This window comes from Pseudorasbora parva, chromosome 19, assembly GCF_024679245.1.
Source record: "Pseudorasbora parva isolate DD20220531a chromosome 19, ASM2467924v1, whole genome shotgun sequence".
NCBI lineage: Eukaryota > Metazoa > Chordata > Actinopteri > Cypriniformes > Gobionidae > Pseudorasbora > Pseudorasbora parva.
This window is the reverse complement of record NC_090190.1, coordinates 44189022-44211860: the sequence shown is the minus strand read 5'-3', so window position 1 is coordinate 44211860 and position 22839 is coordinate 44189022. Positions and strand designations below refer to the sequence as shown.

At 51.0% G+C, this 22839-nt stretch overlaps 1 protein-coding gene across 2 annotated transcripts; it reads right to left on the bottom strand.

Moving 5' to 3' along the window:
• Positions 1 to 290: 290 nt before the first annotated feature.
• Positions 291 to 20073, bottom strand: LOC137047656 (heterogeneous nuclear ribonucleoprotein R-like). 2 transcript variants are annotated; one of them, XM_067425471.1, is made up of 8 exons: positions 19920 to 20073; positions 14423 to 14536; positions 14036 to 14212; positions 9383 to 9518; positions 9108 to 9313; positions 8246 to 8395; positions 4286 to 4407; positions 294 to 2013 (listed from the first exon to the last, which is right to left on the bottom strand). In XM_067425471.1, the coding sequence occupies exons 1-8, from the start codon at positions 19998 to 20000 to the stop codon at positions 1410 to 1412; spliced, it is 1590 nt and encodes a 529-aa protein (XP_067281572.1). In that variant the 5' UTR covers positions 20001 to 20073; the 3' UTR covers positions 294 to 1409. The 2 variants fall into 2 exon arrangements, with proteins under 2 accessions (XP_067281571.1, XP_067281572.1); XM_067425470.1 differs by having other exon boundaries at positions 291 to 2013; positions 9108 to 9518.
• Between the last annotated feature and the right edge of the window lie 2766 nt (positions 20074 to 22839).

The window sequence follows — 22839 nt, the reverse complement described above, 5'->3', positions numbered from 1 at the left end:
AAACAACGGAAAAACCGAAACGGCGAAACGAAGCTCTAGTCAACAGCCATTATTTACAGGCGAGTCCCTAAGCCACTAGCACAGAGAGAGAGAGAGTGTGTGAGTGTGTGTGTGTGTGTGTGAGAGAGAGAGTGTGTGTGTGTGTGTGTGTGAGAGAGAGAGTGAGTGTGTGTGTGTGTGAGAGAGGGAGAGAGAGTGTGTGTGAGAGAGAGTGAGTGTGTGTGTGAGAGAGAGTGAGTGTGTTTGAGAGAGAAAGAGAGAGAGAGAGAGAGTGTGTGTGTGTGTGTGTGAGAGAGAGTGTGTGTGTGAGAGAGAGAGAGAGAGAGAGAGAGAGAGAGAATGAGTGCGTGTGTGTGAGAGAAAGAGATAGAGGGAGAGAGTGTGAGTGTGTGTGTGTGTGAGAGAGAGAGAGAGAGAGAGAAAGAGATAGAGGGAGAGAGTGTGTGTGTGTGTGTGAGAGAGAGAGAGAGAGAGAGAGAGAGAGAGAGAGAGAGAGAGAGAGAGAGAGAGAGAGAGAGAGAGAGAGAGAGAGAGAGAGAGAGAGAGAGAGAGAGAGAGAGAGAGAGAGAGAGTGAGAGTGTGTGTGTGTGTGTGTGAGAGAAAGAGAGAGAGAGAAAGAGAGAGACGAGGACACAGCTTTCTGGAAGGCCATTTCATGATTCGAAAGTCCTCGCACACGGAAGTATCAGTGTCTTCTTTAAAATGTTCATTGTGGATTTAAAACAAAAGAGATGGGGGAATAAAAGTGAGCCGGACGCGCTGCTCGTCAGGCCACGACACGATCTACAGCTATTGGAGGATAGAAAAGTCAAAGGAACACTGCTGGCCAATCACAATCTGGGGCGGGGCTGAGGGGGCGGGGCTCTGCTTCCACTGTTGGCCAATCACAGTCTGGGGGCGGGGCTGAGGGGGCAGGACTCTGCTTCCACTGTTGGCCAATCACAGTCTGTGGGCGGGGCTGAGGGGGCAGGACTCTGCTTCCACTGTTGGCCAATCACAGTCTGTGGGCGGGGCTGAGGGGGCAGGACTCTGCTTCCACTTCTGGCCAATCACGGTCTGGGGGCGGGGCTAAGGGGGCAGGACTCTGCTTCCACTTCTGGCCAATCACGGTCTGGGGGTGTATCTGGGGGGCAGGGCTCTACTTTCACTGCTGGCCAATCATGATCCAGGGTGGGTCTGGGGGGTGGGGCTCAAATTTCACTGCTGACCAGTCACGATCTGGGGGCGGGGCTCTACTACCACTGCTGGCCAATCACGATCTGGGTGGCGGATCTGGAGGCGGGGCTCTACTTCCACTGCTGGCCAGTCATGATCAGGGGGCGGGGCTCTACTTCCACTGCTGGCCAGTCACGATCAGGGGGCGGGGCTCTACTTCCACTGCTGGCCAGTCACGATCAGGGGGCGGGGCTCTACTTCCACTGCTGGCCGTAGGAGTCCTGTGAGAACTCGAGCGTGTCGTTGCTGTAGCCGTAGCTGGAGTACTCGGAGCCCTGCTGCAGGGGCTGCTGGGCGATGGGCTGCGAGCCCCAGTTCTGCTGGTTGGTCTGGCGGCGTTTGGAGTCCGGCTGGTTGAACACGTCGGCCTTCCTCTTCCCGCCCACATTCCCGCCGCGGTTCCCTCGAGGGCCTCTGGAGCCACGACCCCTGGGCGCCTGGAAGGGCCCACCACGCCCCCCACGGCCGCCGCGGCCCGCCCCCATGGGAGCCCCGCCCCTCGGTGGATAACCGCCCCGGCCGCGGGTGGGCGGAGCCGCACGGGCTCTGGGAGGGGGCGGAGCTCCACGGCTGCCACGACTGCCCCGCCCCCTCATGGTGTAGCCGTCGTCATAGCCGTAATAGGGGTCGTCGTAGCCGCCCCGGTAATCATGGTAATCGTAACCATAGTAGTCGTCATAGTACTCCTCGTAGCCGTAGTAATCGGGCGGGTAAGCGTAACCGCCGCGCCCGCCACGCCCACGGCCGCGCCCCGGAGGAGGCATGCGCGGAGGGGGGTAATAATAATACTCATCATACCTGCACAGGAGGAAACACAAGACGTGTGTGTATTTATTAGAGCTGTCAATCGATTCAAATATTTAATCACATTGTCATGAGTTGACTCGCGATTAATCGCAATTTAATCACACCTTATCAGTCGTGAATGTTCCTCAATCGGCTAAAATATTGAATCGTGATTAACTGCATACTGTCATGAGTTAGCTCACGATTAATCACAATTTATTCACACATTTGTATCAGTTCTAGATGTCCCTCAATTGTTTAAATTAATCGCATACTGTCATGAGTTGACTTGCGATTAATCGCAATTTATTCACACATTTTTGTCAGTTCTTAATGTACCTCAATCGATTCAAATATTTAAACACGATTAATAGCATACTGTCAATGTGAGTTATCGCACGGTTCATACCTGCACAGGAGGAAACCCGACGTTTATACCCACAACCCTGCCCAAACCGGCTTCTGTAAAAACACTCGTGTCCCATTAGTCAACACATTTGCTGAAGTACTTATTCATCAGGGCTCGACCCTAAAGGGTATCTTCAGCGATTGGCGTATGGCTTTCTATCAGCAGAAACCCTGGAGTATTCAAATGATCGTGCTCCCCCTCATATCCCCGAGACGAGAGATCTATGCAGTTTATTTCTGGAAAAATTACTCAATGATTTGTGTCGTCGGTAAAACGTTTGGCCAGAGGCTGAAGACTACAGCCAGCAGAGGGAGCCGTCTCCACATGTTTACAACTCGCACATGAGGGCTGGAGACCACACTCACCGCTCAGCTCAGGCATTCACACAAACGGAGCTATGCGCAGCAAAGCGAGTGTTCTAACTTCAAGTTAATTCCTATTAAAGTCAAGCTTCCAAAGGCATGAGCTGAACACGCTCCAGACTGAACACGCGCTGAGAATCTACTGTGAGGAGCGGAGTGTGTGTTGAGGAGCGGAGTGTGTGTTGAGGAGCGGAGCGGAGAGTGTGTTGAGGAGCGGAGCGGAGAGTGTTGAGGAGCGGAGCGGAGAGTGTTGAGGAGCAGTGTGTGTGTTGAGGAGCGGAGTGTGTGTTGAGGAGCGGAGCGGAGAGTGTGTTGAGGAGCAGTGTGTGTGTTGAGGAGCGGAGTGTGTGTTGAGGAGCGGAGCGGAGAGTGTGTTGAGGAGCGGAGCGGAGAGTGTTGAGGAGCGGAGCGGAGAGTGTTGAGGAGCAGTGTGTGTGTTGAGGAGCGGAGTGGAGAGTGTGTTGAGGAGTGGAGTGTGTGTGTGTGTGTGTGTTGAGGAGCGGAGCGGAGAGTGTTGAGGAGCGGAGTGGAGAGTGTGTTGAGGAGTGGAGTGTGTGTGTGTGTGTGTGTTGAGGAGCGGAGCGGAGAGTGTTGAGGAGCGGAGTGGAGAGTGTGTTGAGGAGTGGAGTGGAGAGTGTGTTGAGGAGTGGAGTGTGTGTGTGTGTGTGTGTTGAGGAGCGGAGCGGAGAGTGTTGAGGAGCGGAGTGGAGAGTGTGTTGAGGAGTGGAGTGTGTGTGTGTGTGTGTGTTGAGGAGCGGAGTGGAGAGTGTGTTGAGGAGCGGAGCGGAGAGTGTTGAGGAGCAGTGTGTGTGTTGAGGAGCGGAGCGGAGAGTGTGTTGAGGAGCGGAGCGGAGAGTGTTGAGGAGCAGTGTGTGTGTTGAGGAGCGGAGCGGAGAGTGTGTTGAGGAGCGGAGCGGAGAGTGTTGAGGAGCAGTGTGTGTGTTGAGGAGCGGAGTGGAGAGTGTGTTGAGGAGTGGAGTGTGTGTGTGTGTGTGTGTTGAGGAGCGGAGCGGAGAGTGTTGAGGAGCGGAGTGGAGAGTGTGTTGAGGAGTGGAGTGTGTGTGTGTGTGTGTGTTGAGGAGCGGAGTGGAGAGTGTGTTGAGGAGTGGAGTGTGTGTGTTGAGGAGCGGAGTGGAGAGTTTGTGTGTGTGTGTGTTGAGGAGTGGAGTGTGTGTGTTGAGGAGCGGAGTGGAGAGTGTGTTGAGGAGTGGAGTGTGTGTGTTGAGGAGCGGAGTGGAGAGTTTGTGTGTGTGTGTGTGTGTGTTGAGGAGTGGAGTGTGTGTGTGTGTGTGTTGAGGAGCGGAGTGGAGAGTGTGTGTGTGTGTTTTGAGGAGCGGAGTGGAGAGTTTGTGTGTGTGTGTGTGTTGAGGAGCGGAGTGGAGAGTGTGTTGAGGAGTGGAGTGTGTGTGTGTGTGTGTGTTGAGGAGCAGAGTGGAGAGTGTGTGTGTGTGTGTGTGTTGAGGAGCGGAGTGCAGAGTGTGTGTGTGTGTGTGTGTGTGTTGAGGAGCCTCACCCTGTGCTCCTGCTGGTCTGCCGGGCCGCCTGCCGCTCTTTCCTCTTCTTATCTGGAGGCTTAGCCAACACGATCTCAATCTCCTCACCGCACAGCTCCTTACCGTTCATCTCCTGCATGGCCTGCACACACACACACACACACACACACACACACACACGTTATAAAAGTCCTGAGGAATAAAAGACTGAGTTTTTCTCAGATGTTAGCAAGCTTCCAGACAGAACCCTTTTCTGTCGTGTGTTATCTGCTTTGTGGATGCAGTGTGTGTGTGTTTATAAGTCAGAAGTCATGTTACGTTTCCTGTAGCTGTTTAACACTAACTCCTAATTGATATCTGAAGAGGTTTAATACAAGCACATCCTATAAATCTAATCCTCTCAGTTAATCTGAGTTACAGCATTCACACAGCTCAACATCTGCAAATACTGGCAACTAAAAAAAACTATTAACATTTATATTTACTTTTTTTAGACAAATTTATGAGAAATATGAATCTTTTTAATGATTTAGAATGAAGAAAAGAGTAAATAACATCAGCCAAGTTCAGTTTTAGTTTAGCAGTGATAAACCGCCCCACTGTTTGGTCACGGTCTGGCCGTCCAGCGCTAGATTAAAGCTTGTGTTGTGTGTGTGTGGTCAGTAAGGGTCAGTGTGTGTGGTCAGTAGTGATCAGTAATGGTCAGTGTGTGTGGTCAGTAATGGTCAGTGTGTGTGGTCAGTAGTGATCAGTAATGGTCAGTGTGTGTGTCAGTAATGGTCAGTGTGTGTGGTCAGTAGTGATCAGTAATGGTCAGTGTGTGTGGTCAGTAGTGATCAGTAATGGTCAGTGTGTGTGGTCAGTAATGGTCAGTGTGTGTGGTCAGTAGTGATCAGTGTGGTCAGTAGTGATCAGTAATGGTCAGAGTGTGTGGTCAGTAGTGATCAGTAATGGTCAGAGTGTGTGGTCAGTAGTGATCAGTAATGGTCAGTGTGTGTGGTCAGTAGTGATCAGTAATGGTCAGAGTGTGTGGTCAGTAGTGATCAGTGGTGTGTGGTCAGTAGTGATCAGTAATGGTCAGTGTGTGTGGTCAGTAATGGTCAGTGTGTGTGGTCAGTAATGGTCAGTGTGTGTGGTCAGTAGTGATCAGTAATGGTCAGTGTGTGTAGTCAGTAATGGTCAGTGTGTGTGGTCAGTAATGGTCAGTGTGTGTGGTCAGTAGTGATCAGTAATGGTCAGTGTGTGGTCAGTAGTGATCAGTAATGGTCAGTGTGTGTGGTCAGTAGTGATCAGTAATGGTCAGTGTGTGTGGTCAGTAATGGTCAGTGTGTGTGGTCAGTAGTGATCAGTAATGGTCAGTGTGTGGTCAGTAGTGATCAGTAATGGTCAGTGTGTGTGGTCAGTAGTGATCAGTAATGGTCAGAGTGTGTGGTCAGTAGTGATCAGTGTGTGTGGTCAGTAGTGATCAGTAATGGTCAGTGTGTGTGGTCAGTAATGGTCAGTGTGTGTGGTCAGTAGTGATCAGTAATGGTCAGTGTGTGTGATCAGTAATGGTCAGTGTGTGTGGTCAGTAGTGATCAGTAATGGTCAGAGTGTGTGGTCAGTAGTGATCAGTAATGGTCAGTGTGTGTGGTCAGTAGTGATCAGTAATGGTCAGTGTGTGTGGTCAGTAATGGTCAGAGTGTGTGGTCAGTAGTGATCAGTAATGGTCAGTGTGTGTGGTCAGTAGTGATCAGTAATGGTCAGTGTGTGTGGTCAGTAGTGATCAGTGTGTATGGTCAGTAATGGTCAGTGTGTGGTCAGTAATGGTGAGTGTGTATGGTCAGTAATGGTCAGTGTGTGGTCAGTAATGGTGAGTGTGTGGTCAGTAGTGATCAGTGTGTGTGGTCAGTAGTGATCAGTAATGGTCAGTAGTGATCAGTAATGGTCAGAGTGTGTGGTCAGTAATGGTCAGTGTGTGTGGTCAGTAGTGATCAGTAATGGTCAGAGTGTGTGGTCAGTAGTGATCAGTAATGGTCAGAGTGTGTGGTCAGTAGTGATCAGTAATGGTCAGAGTGTGTGGTCAGAAGTGATCAGTAATGGTCAGTGTGTGTGGTCAGTAGTGATCAGTAATGGTCAGAGTGTGTGGTCAGTAGTGATCAGTAATGGTCAGTGTGTGTGGTCAGTAGTGATCAGTAATGGTCAGTAGTGATCAGTAATGGTCAGAGTGTGTGGTCAGTAATGGTCAGAGTGTGGTCAGTAATGGTCAGTGTGTGGTCAGTAATGGTGAGTGTGTGGTCAGTAATGGTCAGTGTGTGGTCAGTAATGGTCAGTGTGTGGTCAGTAATGGTCAGTGTGTGTGGTCAGTAATGGTCAATGTGTGGTCAGTAATGGTCAGTGTGTGTATGTGGTCAGTAATGGTCAATGTGTGGTCAGTAATGGTCAGTGTGTGGTCAGTAATGGTCAGTGTGTGGTCAGTAATGGTCAGTGTGTGTGGTCAGTAATGGTCAATGTGTGGTCAGTAATGGTCAGTGTGTGGTCAGTAATGGTCAGTGTGTGGTCAGTAATGGTCAGAGTGTGTGGTCAGTAATGGTCAGAGTGTGTGGTCAGTAATGGTCAGTGTGTGGTCAGTAATGGTCAGTGTGTGGTCAGTAATGGTCAGTGTGTGTGGTCAGTAATGGTCAGTGTGTGTGGTCAGTAATGGTCAGTGTGTGTATGTGGTCAGTAATGGTCAATGTGTGGTCAGTAATGGTCAGTGTGTGGTCAGTAATGGTCAGTGTGTGGTCAGTAATGGTCAGTGTGTGTGGTCAGTAATGGTCAGTGTGTGGTCAGTAATGGTCAGTGTGTGGTCAGTAATGGTCAGAGTGTGTGGTCAGTAATGGTCAGAGTGTGTGGTCAGTAATGGTCAGTGTGTGGTCAGTAATGGTCAGTGTGTGTGGTCAGTAATGGTCAGTGTGTGTGGTCAGTAATGGTCAGTGTGTGGTCAGTAATGGTCAGAGTGTGTGGTCAGTAATGGTCAGTGTGTGGTCAGTAATGGTCAGTGTGTGGTCAGTAATGGTCAGTGTGTGGTCAGTAATGGTCAGTGTATGGTCAGTAATGGTGAGTGTGTGGTCAGTAATGGTCAGTGTGTGTATGTGGTCAGTAATGGTCAATGTGTGGTCAGTAATGGTCAGTGTGTGGTCAGTAATGGTCAGTGTGTGTGGTCAGTAATGGTCAGTAATGGTCAGTGTGTGGTCAGTAATGGTCAGTGTGTGGTCAGTAATGGTCAATGTGTGGTCAGTAATGGTCAGTGTGTGGTCAGTAATGGTCAGTGTGTGGTCAGTAATGGTCAGTGTATGGTCAGTAATGGTCAGTGTGGTCAGTAATGGTCAGTGTATGGTCAGTAATGGTGAGTGTGGTCAGTAATGGTCAGTGTGTGGTCAGTAATGGTCAGTGTGTGTGGTCAGTAATGGTGAGTGTGTGGTCAGTAATGGTCAGTGTATGGTCAGTAATGGTGAGTGTATGGTCAGTAATGGTCAGTGTGTGGTCAGTTATGGTCAGTGTGTGGTCAGTAATGGTCAGTGTGTGGTCAGTTATGGTCAGTGTATGGTCAGTAATGGTCAGTGTGTGGTCAGTTATGGTCAGTGTGTGGTCAGTAATGGTCAGTGTATGGTCAGTAATGGTGAGTGTGGTCAGTAATAGTCAGTAGTGGTCAGTGTGTTGTCAGTAATGGTGAGTGTGTGGTCAGTAATGGTCAATGTGTGTATGTGGTCAGTAATGGTGAGTGTGTGGTCAGTAATGGTCAGTGTGTATATGTGGTCAGTAATGGTCAGTATGTAGTCAGTAATGGTCAGTGTGTGTGGTCAGTAATGGTGAGTAATGGTCAGTGTGTGTGGTCAGTAATGATGAGTAGTGGTCAGTGTGTGTGGTTAGTAATGGTCAGTGTGTGTGGTCAAGTGTGTGCGGTCAGTAATGGTCAGTGTGTGTGGTCAGTAATGGTCAATAATGGTCAGTCTGTGTACCTTGACGGCCGAGTCCCGCTCCTCGAAGTGGACGAAGGCGTAGTCCTTCAGCTTCTTCACTCGCTCCAGTTTGCCGAACTGGGAGAAGGTTTTCTCCAGCAGCTCTTCTGTGACCGGCGTGGCCAGCTTACGCACAAACAGCACCTTCACCTGCGGGACACACAAGCGTTAGACACAGCTAATGCCAATACAGCGGCTCATTCTTGGACATGACCTTCAGGAGTGAGTGTGTGTGTGTGACCTTGGACATGACCTCTGGGAGTGCGTGCATGTGCTGACCTTGGCCATGACCTCGGGGTCGGGCTACGTGACGGGGTCAGCCCACTCCACAGTCACAGGGTTCCCCCACACCTTCACCTTCAGGAATGTGTGTGTGTGTGTGTCTGAGCTTGGCCATGACCTCTGGGAGTGAGTGTGTGTGTGTGTGTCTGAGCTTGGCCATGACCTCTGGGAGTGAGTGTGTGTGTGTGTGTGTCTGACCTTGGCCAAGACCTCTGGGAGTGTGTGTGTGTGTCTGACCATGGCCATGACCTCTGGGTGTGTTTTACTGTGTGTGTGTGCTGACCTTGGCCATGACCTCGGGGTCGGGCTCCGCGACGGGGTCGGCCCACTCCACAGTCACAGGGTTCCCCCACACCTTCACCTTCAGGAATGTGTGTGTGTGTGTGTGTGTGTGTGTGTGTGTCTGAGCTTGGCCATGACCTCTGGGAGTGAGTGTGTGTGTGTGTGTCTGAGCTTGGCCATGACCTCTGGGAGTGAGTGTGTGTGTGTGTGTCTGACCTTGGCCATGACCTCTGGGAGTGTGTGTGTGTCTGACCTTGGCTATGACCTCTGGGAGTGTTTACTGTGTGTGTGTGCTGACCTTGGCCATGACCTCGGGGTCGGGCTCCGCGACGGGGTCGGCCCACTCCACAGTCACAGGGTTCCCCCACACCTTCACCTTCCCGCTCATGAGCCGCCGCCGAGCCTGCGCCGCAGACTTATGGTCCTCATACTCCAGAAAACAGAAGCCGCGGTTCTTCTTCTTATCATCCGGCTGTGTGTAGAGGATGACCTCCTGCAGGCCCTCTGAAACACACACACACACGTCAGCCTCGGCCACAGCGCACACACACTCACATGCGCTCCCACACACACCTGTGACCTTCCCGAAGTCCTCCAGGATGCTCTCCCGGGTCTTGTTCTTTGGGATGGATCCGACGAACAGCCGATTATTGGCCACGGAGATGCAGACGCCCAGATACTTCCCCGAGCGGATCTCATAGTTGTCACACTGAAGGGACACACACACACACACACATATTCATACTACAGTTTTGGGCTCATTTAGAGTTTGTTTTAGGCTAGTTTAAGGCTCATTTTGGGTTTGTTTTGGCCTTATTTTGGGTTCGTTCTGGGCTAGTTCTGGGCTTGCTTTGGGCTCGTTCTGGGCTCATTTTGGGTTCGTTCTGGGCTAGTTCTGGGCTTGCTTTGGGCTCGTTCTGGGCTCATTTTGGGTTTGTTTTGGGCTCATTTTGGGTTTGTTTTGGGCTCGGTTTGGGCTTGTTCTGGGTTTGTTTTGGGCTCATTCTGGGCTCGGTTTGGGTTTGTATTGGGCTCGGTTTGGGCTCCTTCTGGGCTCGTTTTGGTTTTGTTTTGGGCTCGTTCTGGGCTCGCTTTGGGTTCGTTTTGGGCTCGTTCTGGGCTAGTTCTGGGCTTGCTTTGGGCTCATTTTGGGTTTGTTTTGGGCTCGGTTTGGGCTTGTTCTGGGCTCAGTTTGTGCTCCTTCTGGGCTCGTTTGGGGTTTGTTTAGGGCTCGTTCTGGGCTCGTTCTGGGTTCGTTTTGGGCTCATTTAGGGTTTGTATTGGGCTCGTTCTGGGCTCGCTCTGGGTTCGTTTTGGGCTCGCTCTGGGTTCGTTTTGGGCTCGCTCTGGGTTCGTTTTGGGCTCGCTCTGGGTTCGTTTTGGGCTCGCTCTGGGTTCGTTTTGGGCTCGCTCTGGGTTCGTTTTGGGCTCGCTCTGGGTTCGTTTTGGGCTCGCTCTGGGTTCGTTTTGGGCTCGCTCTGGGTTCGTTTTGGGCTCGCTCTGGGTTCGTTTTGGGCTCGCTCTGGGTTCGTTTTGGGCTCGCTCTGGGTTCGTTTTGGGCTCGCTCTGGGTTCGTTTTGGGCTCGCTCTGGGTTCGTTTTGGGCTCGCTCTGGGTTCGTTTTGGGCTCGCTCTGGGTTCGTTTTGGGCTCGCTCTGGGTTCGTTTTGGGCTCGCTCTGGGTTCGTTTTGGGCTCGCTCTGGGCTCGCTCTGGGTTCGTTTTGGGCTCGCTCTGGGTTCGTTTTGGGCTCGCTCTGGGTTCGTTTTGGGCTCGCTCTGGGTTCGTTTTGGGCTCGCTCTGGGTTCGTTTTGGGCTCGCTCTGGGTTCGTTTTGGGCTCGCTCTGGGTTCGTTTTGGGCTCGCTCTGGGTTCGTTTTGGGCTCGCTCTGGGTTCGTTTTGGGCTCGCTCTGGGTTCGTTTTGGGCTCGCTCTGGGTTCGTTTTGGGCTCGCTCTGGGTTCGTTTTGGGCTCGCTCTGGGTTCGTTTTGGGCTCGCTCTGGGTTCGTTTTGGGCTCGCTCTGGGTTCGTTTGGGCTCGCTCTGGGCTCATTTTGGGCTCGTTCTGGGTTTGTTGACGGTTTGTTTTGGGCTCATTCTGAGCTCGGTTTGGGTTTGTTTAGGGCTCGTTCTGGGCTAGATTTAGGTTTGTTTTGGGCTCGCTTTGGGCTCCTTCTGGGCTCATTTTGGATTTGTTTTGGGCTCGCTTTGGGTTTGTTTTGGGCTCGTTCTGGGCTCGCTTTGGGTTCTATTTGGGCTCGCATTGAGTTTCTTTTGGGCTCGTTCTGGGTTTGTTTTGGGCTCATTTAGGGTTTGTATTGGGCTCGTTCTGGGCTCGCTCTGGGTTTGTTTTGGGCTCATTTAGGGTTTGTATTGGGCTCGTTCTGGGCTCGCTCTGGGTTTGTTTTGGGCTCATTTAGGGTTTGTATTGGGCTCGTTCTGGGCTCGCTCTGGGTTTGTTTTGGGCTCGCTCTGGGTTTGTTTTGGGCTCGCTCTGGGCTCGCTCTGGGCTCGTTTTGGGCTCGCTCTGGGTTTGTTCTGGGCTCGCTCTGGGTTCGTTTTGGGCTCGCTCTGGGTTCGTTTTGGGCTCGCTCTGGGTTTGTTTTGGGCTCGCTCTGGGTTTGTTTTGGGCTCGCTCTGGGTTTGTTTTGGGCTCGCTCTGGGCTCATTTTGGGCTCGTTCTGGGCTCTCTCTGGGTTTGTTTTGGGCTCATTTTGGGCTCGTTCTGGGTTTGTTGACGGTTTGTTTTGGGCTCATTCTGAGCTCGGTTTGGGTTTGTTTAGGGCTCGTTCTGGGCTAGATTTAGGTTTGTTTTGGGCTCAGTTTGGGTTTGTTTAGGGCTTGTTCTGGGCTAGATTTAGGTTTGTTTTGGGCTCAGTTTGGGTTTGTTTAGGGCTCGTTCTGGGCTAGATTTAGGTTTGTTTTGGGCTCATTTTGGGTTTGCTTTGGGCTCGTTCTGGGCTCGCTTTGGGTTTGTTTTGGGCTCGGTTTGGGCTCGTTCTGGGTTTGTTGGCGGTTTGTTTTGAGTTCGTTCTGGGCTCTTTCTGGGCTAGATTTAGGTTTGTTTCAGGCTCGCTTTGGGCTCCTTCTGGGCTCATTTTGGGTTTGTTTTGGGCTCGGTTTCGGGTTTGTTTAGGGCTCATTCTGGGTTTGTTTTGGGCTCTTTCTGGGTTTGTTTTGGGCTCTTTCAGGGCTAGATTTAGGTTTGTTTTGGGCTCGCTTTGGGCTCCTTCTGGGCTCATTTTGGATTTGTTTTGGGCTCGCTTTGGGTTTGTTTTGGGCTCGTTCTGGGCTCGCTTTGGGTTCTATTTGGGCTCGCATTGAGTTTCTTTTGGGCTCGTTCTGGGTTTGTTTTGGGCTCATTTAGGGTTTGTATTGGGCTCGTTCTGGGCTCGCTCTGGGTTTGTTTTGGGCTCGCTCTGGGTTTGTTTTGGGCTCGCTCTGGGCTCGTTTTGGGCTCGCTCTGGGTTTGTTTTGGGCTCGCTCTGGGTTTGTTCTGGGCTCGCTCTGGGTTTGTTCTGGGCTCGCTCTGGGTTTGTTCTGGGCTCGCTCTGGGTTTGTTCTGGGCTCGCTCTGGGTTTGTTTTGGGCTCGCTCTGGGCTCGTTTTGGGTTTGTTTTGGGCTCGTTCTGGGCTTGCTTTGGGTTTGCTTTGGGCTCGTTCTGGGCTTGCTTTGGGTTTGTTTTGGGCTCGTTCTGGGTTTGTTTTGGGCTCGTTCTGGGCCCGCTCTGGGTTTGTTTTGGGCTCACTCTGGGTTTGTTTTGGGCTCCTTCTGGGCTCATTTTGGGTTTGTTTTGGGCACGTTCTGGGCTCGCTTTGGGTTGGTTTTTGGCTTGCTTTGGGTTGGTTTTGGGCTCCTTCTGGGCTTGTTCTGGCCTCATTTTTGGGTTTGTCTTGGGCTCTTTCTGGGCCAGTTTTAGGTTGGTTTTGGGCTCGTTTTTATGTGTGTGTGTGTGTGTGCGCGTGTTTGTACTATCCGCCAGCTGAGCTAATGATAACGATTAATGATTATACTTTCATCATCTTGATTACACTTCAATGTTAAATGTCTGTGGAGGAGCTCTGACCTCATCCTCAGCTTAGAGCCTCTACTTTCTGGAGATATGCACCACTTTGGCATTCGTTTTAGACAAAGTAATGTTTTTACACTTAATTACTTTGGTACCATTTCTGCCTGGATTTGGCCTACCCAAATTGAAAGTCTCCCATACACACATACAGTGGTCTCAAAGTTCAAAATGTTGTGTCATTTTACAGGAAACTCTTTGAACTTACATAAAACACTGCTAAAAGTCATAAACATGTAAGTATATGTTGTCCAAGCTGTAATAACCTCCCAAAGAGAGACGCTTTTAGATTTTTTTTGGGTTAAATTCAATTTTGGAAGTGTGTAACAGGTCCTGTGAGCTCGAGCAGTTTGAATATGGCTGTATATCATCCCTTCAGAGCCATTTGAATAAATCTGGCATACAAGATGACAGCACGGAGGCAATAAGGACGAGAGATCACCAGACCTGAGTTTGACGTCGAGTTGTGTTTATTTTTTATTATGTGTGTGTGGCAGTTGTCTGTGATGGGCTGCCCACGTTACTTTTGTTTTGTTTGGTTAAAGTGTTTTAAATGTTTGCCGGTTCCCGCCTCCTCCTTCCCCCCTCGAACATACTGTATTACAATTTCTATGTCCAAATTACCACTACACACACACGCACAACATCGATATGCCATTTGACCATCACGTCACCACCACTGCAACTTTACTGCCTCTCGTAGCCCAGATGGAGTAGGCGTTGCAGGAGTAGCAATGGATGAAGTAAAGGTAAAGTTGGTGAGTGGAGTATATAAAGCTGTTAACCACGAGTCGTTAAAGGGAGAGCCTGTCTCATCAGCCCATTCATGATGCTGTTGATGTTGAGAGAGGTGCAAGATAAAAAAATAAAGCATTTTAATGGGAATGATTTTAGCGTGTGATTTATCGCGGGTCGGGTAACGGGCCAAAATGAACGGGTCTGGGCGGGTGCGGATTTAATTTGGATATTTTCAGGGGTCACAGGTCACGGGTCGGATCTGGTGCTAAACCTTGCGGGTACGGGCGGGGACGGGTCTCTAAAAATGGACCCGTGCAGGACTCTACTGTATGTGTGTATGGGAAGCTTTTCAGTCTGGGTCGGCCAAATCCAGGCAGGCATCCCCAAAATGGTGCCAGATGTTAAGCGGTTAGACAACGATATTCACCAGTTTGACGGCCTCCTGCGCGGCCTCTTTGCTGCAGAAGGTGATGAAGGCGTAGCCGCGGTTCTGGCCCGTCAGCGGATCCATCATTAGCCTCAGGTCCCAGATCGGCCCCGCCTTCTCAAACAGAGGAACCAGCTCATCCTCATACAGGTCCCGCGGGATCTTCCCCACAAACACCTGCGGGAACACACACACACACACACACACACACACACACACACAGGTCAGCTCGAGCACTCCGACAGACAGGAGTGTGCATGTGTGAGTGCGAGTGCGTGCGAGCATGTGTGCGAGTGCAAGCGCATATGTGTGAGTGTGTGTGCATGCGCGTGAGTGCGTTCTTGTGCGTATGAGTGTGAGCACGTGCGTGTGTGTGTGTGGCGAGACCTCAGTGCCGATGCCCGGCTGTGGGCCACAGAACACGTCCTCTGGAGGCGGGCCGCCGTACTTCCTCTGTCCTGTGGTGACGTCCAGAGTGTAAGCGGTGCGGTCCAGCAGAGCCTGAGGAGCAGAACACACACACACACACACACGCTGCTAAAAACGCTCTTCTTATTTAGGGTGCATTCACACTTGTCATGTTTGCCATCCGAACCAATCCAGCGGAGCGATAGCGCTATAAAGATGGTCTCAGTCCGCTTCCAAACCAACTCTGGTGCGGTGCGACTGATATATGAACGCCACACGGACCAAACACAAGCAGACGAACCGAAAACAGGACGTGATGTCACAAGATGCGACGCACAGTCAGCTGATTAACGACGCTGGAAGATCGATCGGTGCATCTGAAATGAGTAACGTTAGTGTTAGAGGGCAAAGGTAGAGCAGCGAGGAGGTAAAGTGCTCATCAATATTTGGTCTGACGAGCATGTTTCAAAAATACTAGAAAGAACACACACACAAACCCGGCTCTTCTCATTAAGGACCAGATTAAATACAGATCATCTTTCCAGGACTGGAGTACCCCTTTAAGGACCCGCTGCCCATTAGACGGTAGGGCTGGGCGATATGATGAAATATATCGTCTGGACGATAGAAAATGTCTATCGTTTTATATAAGGCTCTATCGCTTACGCCACGATAAGGCGTTTATGGCAGAATTTTACGTCAAGATGCACCTCACGCCACGGCATGCCCATGCACGCTGCAATACATAAACAACAAACATGGAGGAAGACGGTAGTAGACGCGGTTCAGATCAGGGTAATTCTCAGAGTAATTATGCCAGAGTGGTGGCATAGCGCTCAAAACAAACTTCAGACACAGACGCTGCAGCGGGCTTTTACGCGTGGCACACCATAGCCATATATTGAAATATTTTAATGGCAGGTGTAGGGATGGCGAATTTGAAATAACAGCCGCGAGCCGCGCTCCAGCTCTCTCTATCTCTCTCTCACACACACACACATACACACGCACTGTCCTCCTAGCGCTCCCGTCCACTCACGTCACTTTATTTAAATCCCCCACAGCGCGAAACACGAGTCCCGCAAACGCGCCGCCGAGGAGCTTGCTTGTAATCTGAGGACAATGGCTCCTTAGTTTCGAAATGGTTTGGTCAAGGTGATGGCGTTAGAAAATAAAGGCGTTTGTCCAGCGTTAGAAGCTCATTTGAAACATTGCCGCGGCTCATTTAAGAAAATGACAGCTCCGAAGAGACGTCGCGGCTTTAGTTCGAGGTAGTGCTAACAATAATAAAAAAAAGACGATCAACACCTTATGTATTACCACTGAAATGAAGATATTTCCAAATGTAAGCCCATCTTAAGCGAAATGCACGCTTCATCCTGTCGTCTGCCCCGGCTCTAACCTCGAGTGTTTACTTTTTGCAAACCTCGTGAGCGCGCAAACCCAAACGCTGTGACCTCGCGCCAAATGTTTTTTATTGGTTTATTAAGTACAAACAGGCGAGTTATGAAAAATTGAGTGCGAGGGATATGTTCAATCACACAAAAAGATTTTGGAATGAGACGGCCAACTGTAGTAGCGTTTAGTCCACTGTATAATAGCCTAATTTAGAGATCACTTTTCTTTTTTTTTAACCGACAACTTTGATCGGTTAAGGTTGATACGGTCAGCCATCGGTCAAACGGTCATCGGTAAACATCCCTGGCAGGTGTTAACTTTACTAACAGTCTTGCTTGAAAAAAAGGATCTAAATAAAATAAAAATGTAGTCCATGCTACCTTTATTTGTTTTGTATATCATTTCAAACTGCATTTCCACATTGCAATTTTGTATAGACTATTCATAAACTGAATTAATAGAAAAATTATGCTATATCGTTATCGGGATATCAAATGAGCTATATCGGGATATTAATTTTTGGCCATATCGCCCAGCCCTATTAGACGGTACTGAACGGCCGTCTCTTTTGCAGCAGATCTTCATAATGGAGGAAGTCCTGCTGCTGCTTTGAAGGGTTTGAACACAGAGCTCTTCGTGAGTTCTCAGCGGGTTATGATAATGCCGTATGATCACGCTCTAAATGATGGCGTGTAATCCGGCACAGCGTTGTTCTGAATGTTCGGTAAGCAGCTTCTGCGACATATAAGCCGACCAATCGGGTTGTGAGCGTCTCCCTGAGCCTTTGGTTCGGTAACTTTAGGGTCGCTGTTATAAAGGCCAGTGTGAACGCTGAGCGGACCAGGACTATAGGTTTAGTTATTTGGTCCGGACCAAACGAACCGAACTACAAGTGTGAACGCACCCTCAGTAATTCTGTCCAGTTCAAATATCTAATTATTCTTCACGAAGATGCATTTACTAGATCAGAAAAACGACATTAGATGTGTGTGTGCTTGTTTTCTGGGGAGAGTGTGTGCATGAGTGTGTGCTTGTTTTCTGGGGAGAGTGAGTGTGTGCATGAGTGTGTGCTCGTTTTCTGGGGAGAGTGTGTGCATGAGTGTGTGCTTGTTTTCTGGGGAGAGTGTGTGCATGAGTGTGTGCTCGTTTTCTGGGGAGAGTGAGTGCATGAGTGTGTGCTTGTTTTCTGGGGAGAGTGTGTGCATGAGTGTGTGCTTGTTTTCTGGGGAGAGTGAGTGTGTGCATGAGTGTGTGCTCGTTTTCTGGGGAGAGTGTGTGCATGAGTGTGTGCTTGTTTTCTGGGGAGAGTGTGTGCATGAGTGTGTGCTCGTTTTCTGGGGAGAGTGAGTGTGTGCATGAGTGTGTGCTCGTTTTCTGGGGAGAGTGTGTGCATGAGTGTGTGCTTGTTTTCTGGGGAGAGTGTGTGCATGAGTGTGTGCTTGTTTTCTGGGGAGAGTGTGTGCATGAGTGTGTGCTTGTTTTCTGGGGAGAGTGTGTGCATGAGTGTGTGCTTGTTTTCTGGGGAGAGTGTGTGCATGAGTGTGTGCTTGTTTTCTGGGGAGAGTGTGTGCATGAGTGTGTGCTTGTTTTCTGGGGAGAGTGTGTGCATGAGTGTGTGCTTGTTTTCTGGGGAGAGTGAGTGTGTGCATGAGTGTGTGCTCGTTTTCTGGGGAGAGTGTGTGCATGAGTGTGTGCTTGTTTTCTGGGGAGAGTGTGTGCATGAGTGTGTGCTCGTTTTCTGGGGAGAGTGAGTGCATGAGTGTGTGCTTGTTTTCTGGGGAGAGTGTGTGCATGAGTGTGTGCTTGTTTTCTGGGGAGAGTGTGTGCATGAGTGTGTGCTTGTTTTCTGGGGAGAGTGTGTGCATGAGTGTGTGCTTGTTTTCTGGGGAGAGTGAGTGTGTGCATGAGTGTGTGCTCGTTTTCTGGGGAGAGTGTGTGCATGAGTGTGTGCTTGTTTTCTGGGGAGAGTGTGTGCATGAGTGTGTGCTCGTTTTCTGGGGAGAGTGAGTGCATGAGTGTGTGCTTGTTTTCTGGGGAGAGTGAGTGTGTGCATGAGTGTGTGCTCGTTTTCTGGGGAGAGTGTGTGCATGAGTGTGTGCTTGTTTTCTGGGGAGAGTGTGTGCATGAGTGTGTGCTCGTTTTCTGGGGAGAGTGAGTGTGTGCATGAGTGTGTGCTCGTTTTCTGGGGAGAGTGTGTGCATGAGTGTGTGCTTGTTTTCTGGGGAGAGTGTGTGCATGAGTGTGTGCTTGTTTTCTGGGGAGAGTGAGTGCATGAGTGTGTGCTTGTTTTCTGGGGAGAGTGTGTGCATGAGTGTGTGCTTGTTTTCTGGGGAGAGTGTGTGCATGAGTGTGTGCTTGTTTTCTGGGGAGAGTGTGTGCATGAGTGTGTGCTTGTTTTCTGGGGAGAGTGTGTGCATGAGTGTGTGCTTGTTTTCTGGGGAGAGTGTGTGCATGAGTGTGTGCTTGTTTTCTGGGGAGAGTGTGTGCATGAGTGTGTGCTTGTTTTCTGGGGAGAGTGTGTGCATGAGTGTGTGCTTGTTTTCTGGGGAGAGTGTGTGCATGAGTGTGTGCTTGTTTTCTGGGGAGAGTGTGTGCATGAGTGTGTGCTTGTTTTCTGGGGAGAGTGTGTGCATGAGTGTGTGCATGTTTTCTGGGGAGAGTGTGTGCATGAGTGTGTGCTTGTTTTCTGGGGAGAGTGTGTGCATGAGTGTGTGCTTGTTTTCTGGGGAGAGTGTGTGCATGAGTGTGTGCTTGTTTTCTGGGGAGAGTGTGTGCATGAGTGTGTGCTTGTTTTCTGGGGAGAGTGTGTGTGCATGAGTGTGTGCTTGTTTTCTGGGGAGAGTGTGTGTGCATGAGTGTGTGCTTGTTTTCTGGGGAGAGTGTGTGCATGAGTGTGTGCTTGTTTTCTGGGGAGAGTGTGTGCATGAGTGTGTGCTTGTTTTCTGGGGAGAGTGTGTGCATGAGTGTGTGCTTGTTTTCTGGGGAGAGTGTGTGCATGAGTGTGTGCATGTTTTCTGGGGAGTGTGTGTGCATGAGTGTGTGCTTGTTTTCTGGGGAGAGAGTGTGTATGAGTGTGTGCTTGTTTTCTGGGGAGAGTGTGTGTGCATGAGTGTGTGCATGTTTTCTGGGGAGAGTGTGTGCATGAGTGTGTGCTTGTTTTCTGGGGAGAGTGTGTGTGCATGAGTGTGTGCTTGTTTTCTGGGGAGAGTGTGTGTGCATGAGTGTGTGCTTGTTTTCTGGGGAGAGTGTGTGCATGAGTGTGTGCATGTTTTCTGGGGAGTGTGTGTGCATGAGTGTGTGCTTGTTTTCTGGGGAGAGTGTGTGCATGAGTGTGTGCTTGTTTTCTGGGGAGTGTGTGTGCATGAGTGTGTGCTTGTTTTCTGGGGAGAGTGTGTGTGCATGAGTGTGTGCTTGTTTTCTGGGGAGAGTGTGTGCATGAGTGTGTGCTTGTTTTCTGGGGAGAGTGTGTGTGCATGAGTGTGTGCATGAGTGTGTGCTTGTTTTCTGGGGAGAGTGTGTGTGCATGAGTGTGTGCATGAGTGTGTGCTTGTTTTCTGGGGAGAGTGTGTGTGCATGAGTGTGTGCTTGTTTTCTGGGGAGAGTGTGTGTGTGCATGAGTGTGTGCTCGTTTTCTGGGGAGAGAGTGTGTATGAGTGTGTGCTTGTTTTCTGGGGAGAGTGTGTGTGCATGAGTGTGTGCATGAGTGTGTGCATGAGTGTGTGCTTGTTTTCTGGGGAGAGAGTGTGTATGAGTGTGTGCTTGTTTTCTGGGGAGAGTGTGTGTGCATGAGTGTGTGCTTGTTTTCTGGGGAGAGTGTGTGCATGAGTGTGTGCTTGTTTTCTGGGGAGAGTGTGTGCATGAGTGTGTGCTTGTTTTCTGGGGAGAGTGTGTGCATGAGTGTGTGCATGTTTTCTGGGGAGAGTGTGTGCATGAGTGTGTGCTTGTTTTCTGGGGAGAGTGTGTACATGAGTGTGTGCTTGTTTTCTGGGGAGAGTGTGTGCATGAGTGTGTGCATGTTTTCTGGGGAGAGTGTGTACATGAGTGTGTGCATGAGTGTTTTCTTGAGACACACACACACCTTGATCTTGGTCTCGTCGGGGCCTTTGGTGGACTCCTGCACTTTACTGCCCTGCTTCTCCCGCTGACGATACGTCTTCATTACGCCACACAGGAAGGCACTCTTATTCTGCAACCAATGGGAGGCTTAGATAGAACACACACACTTATTCTGCAACCAATGGGAGGCTTAGATAGAACACACACTCTTATTCTGCAACCAATGGGAGGCTTAGATAGAACACACACTCTTATTCTGCAACCAATGGGAGGCTTAGATAGAACACACACTCTTATTCTGCAACCAATGGGAGGCTTAGATAGAACACACACTCTTATTCTGCAACCAATGGGAGGCTTAGATAGAACACACACTCTTATTCTGCAACCAATGGGAGGCTTAGATAGAACACACACTCTTATTCTGCAACCAATGGGAGGCTTAGATAGAACACACACTCTCTTCTGCAACCAATGGGAGGCTTAGATAGAGCAGCAGATATAAAACCATAAACTGTGTGTTTTATTAGCGTACACAAAGGCCGCTGATTCAGAGAACGGGTTATTCTGCATGCACTCACTCCAAACGCCGTCTTTATTTATATAATTTATTTTGTTTCTAAATTCAGTTCATATTTCTAACACACGAAATTCAACGGCAAAATAATGAAGAAGAACAACAGCTTTGAGTTACCACCTTGCACATTTAAACATCTCATTCTTCTAACTTTAACGTGTGGATAACGCCTATCCTCCCACTAAAATGCTACCGCGGCGCGGGGACACACACTAACTCAGCGCTGTGTGCTTTAGTCTGGGGTTGTGCTACCGCGGCGCGGGGACACACACTAACTCAGCGCTGTGTGCTTTAGTCTGGGGTTGTGCTACCGCGGCGCGGGGACACACACTAACTCAGCGCTGTGTGCTTTAGTCTGGGGTTGTGCTACCGCGGCGCGGGGACACACACTAACTCAGCGCTGTGTGCTTTAGTCTGGGGTTGTGCTACCGCGGCACGGGGACACACACTAACTCAGCGCTGTGTGCTTTAGTCTGGGGTTGTGCTACCGCGGCACGGGGACACACACTAACTCAGCGCTGTGTGCTTTAGTCTGGGGTTGTGCTACCGCGGCACGGGGACACACACTAACTCAGCGCTGTGTGCTTTAGTCTGGGGTTGTGCTACCGCGGCACGGGGACACACACTAACTCAGCGCTGTGTGCTTTAGTCTGGGGTTGTGCTACCGCGGCACGGGGACACACACTAACTCAGCGCTGTGTGCTTTAGTCTGGGGGTGTGCTACCGCGGCGCGGGGACACACACTAACTCAGCGCTGTGTGCTTTAGTCTGGGGTTGTGCTACCGCGGCACGGGGACACACACTAACTCAGCGCTGTGTGCTTTAGTCTGGGGTTGTGCTACCGCGGCGCGGGGACACACACTAACTCAGCGCTGTGTGCTTTAGTCTGGGGTTGTGCTACCGCGGCGCGGGGACACACACTAACTCAGCGCTGTGTGCTTTAGTCTGGGGGTTGTGCTACCGTGCGGCGCGGGGACACACACTAACTCAGCGCTGTGTGCTTTAGTCTGGGGTTGTGCTACCGCGGCGCGGGGACACACACTAACTCAGCGCTGTGTGCTTTAGTCTGGGGTTGTGCTACCGCGGCACGGGGACACACACTAACTCAGCGCTGTGTGCTTTAGTCTGGGGGTGTGCTACCGCGGCGCGGGGACACACACTAACTCAGCGCTGTGTGCTTTAGTCTGGGGTTGTGCTACCGCGGCACGGGGACACACACTAACTCAGCGCTGTGTGCTTTAGTCTGGGGTTGTGCTACCGCGGCGCGGGGACACACACTAACTCAGCGCTGTGTGCTTTAGTCTGGGGTTGTGCTACCGCGGCGCGGGGACACACACTAACTCAGCGCTGTGTGCTTTAGTCTGGGGTTGTGCTACCGCGGCGCGGGGACACACACTAACTCAGCGCTGTGTGCTTTAGTCTGGGGTTGTGCTACCGCGGCGCGGGGACACACACTAACTCAGCGCTGTGTGCTTTAGTCTGGGGTTGTGCTACCGCGGCGCGGGGACACACACTAACTCAGCGCTGTGTGCTTTAGTCTGGGGTTGTGCTACCGCGGCGCGGGGACACACACTAACTCAGCGCTGTGTGCTTTAGTCTGGGGTTGTGCTACCGCGGCACGGGGACACACACTAACTCAGCGCTGTGTGCTTTAGTCTGGGGTTGTGCTACCGCGGCGCGGGGACACACACTAACTCAGCGCTGTGTGCTTTAGTCTGGGGTTGTGCTACCGCGGCACGGGGACACACACTAACTCAGCGCTGTGTGCTTTAGTCTGGGGTTGTGCTACCGCGGCACGGGGACACACACTAACTCAGCGCTGTGTGCTTTAGTCTGGGGTTGTGCTACCGCGGCGCGGGGACACACACTAACTCAGCGCTGTGTGCTTTAGTCTGGGGTTGTGCTACCGCGGCGCGGGGACACACACTAACTCAGCGCTGTGTGCTTTAGTCTGGGGTTGTGCTACCGCGGCGCGGGGACACACACTAACTCAGCGCTGTGTGCTTTAGTCTGGGGTTGTGCTACCGCGGCGCGGGGACACACACTAACTCAGCGCTGTGTGCTTTAGTCTGGGGTTGTGCTACCGCGGCGCGGGGACACACACTAACTCAGCGCTGTGTGCTTTAGTCTGGGGTTGTGCTACCGCGGCGCGGGGACACACACTAACTCAGCGCTGTGTGCTTTAGTCTGGGGTTGTGCTACCGCGGCGCGGGGACACACACTAACTCAGCGCTGTGTGCTTTAGTCTGGGGGTGTGCTACCGCGGCGCGGGGACACACACTAACTCAGCGCTGTGTGCTTTAGTCTGGGGTTGTGCTACCGCGGCGCGGGGACACACACTAACTCAGCGCTGTGTGCTTTAGTC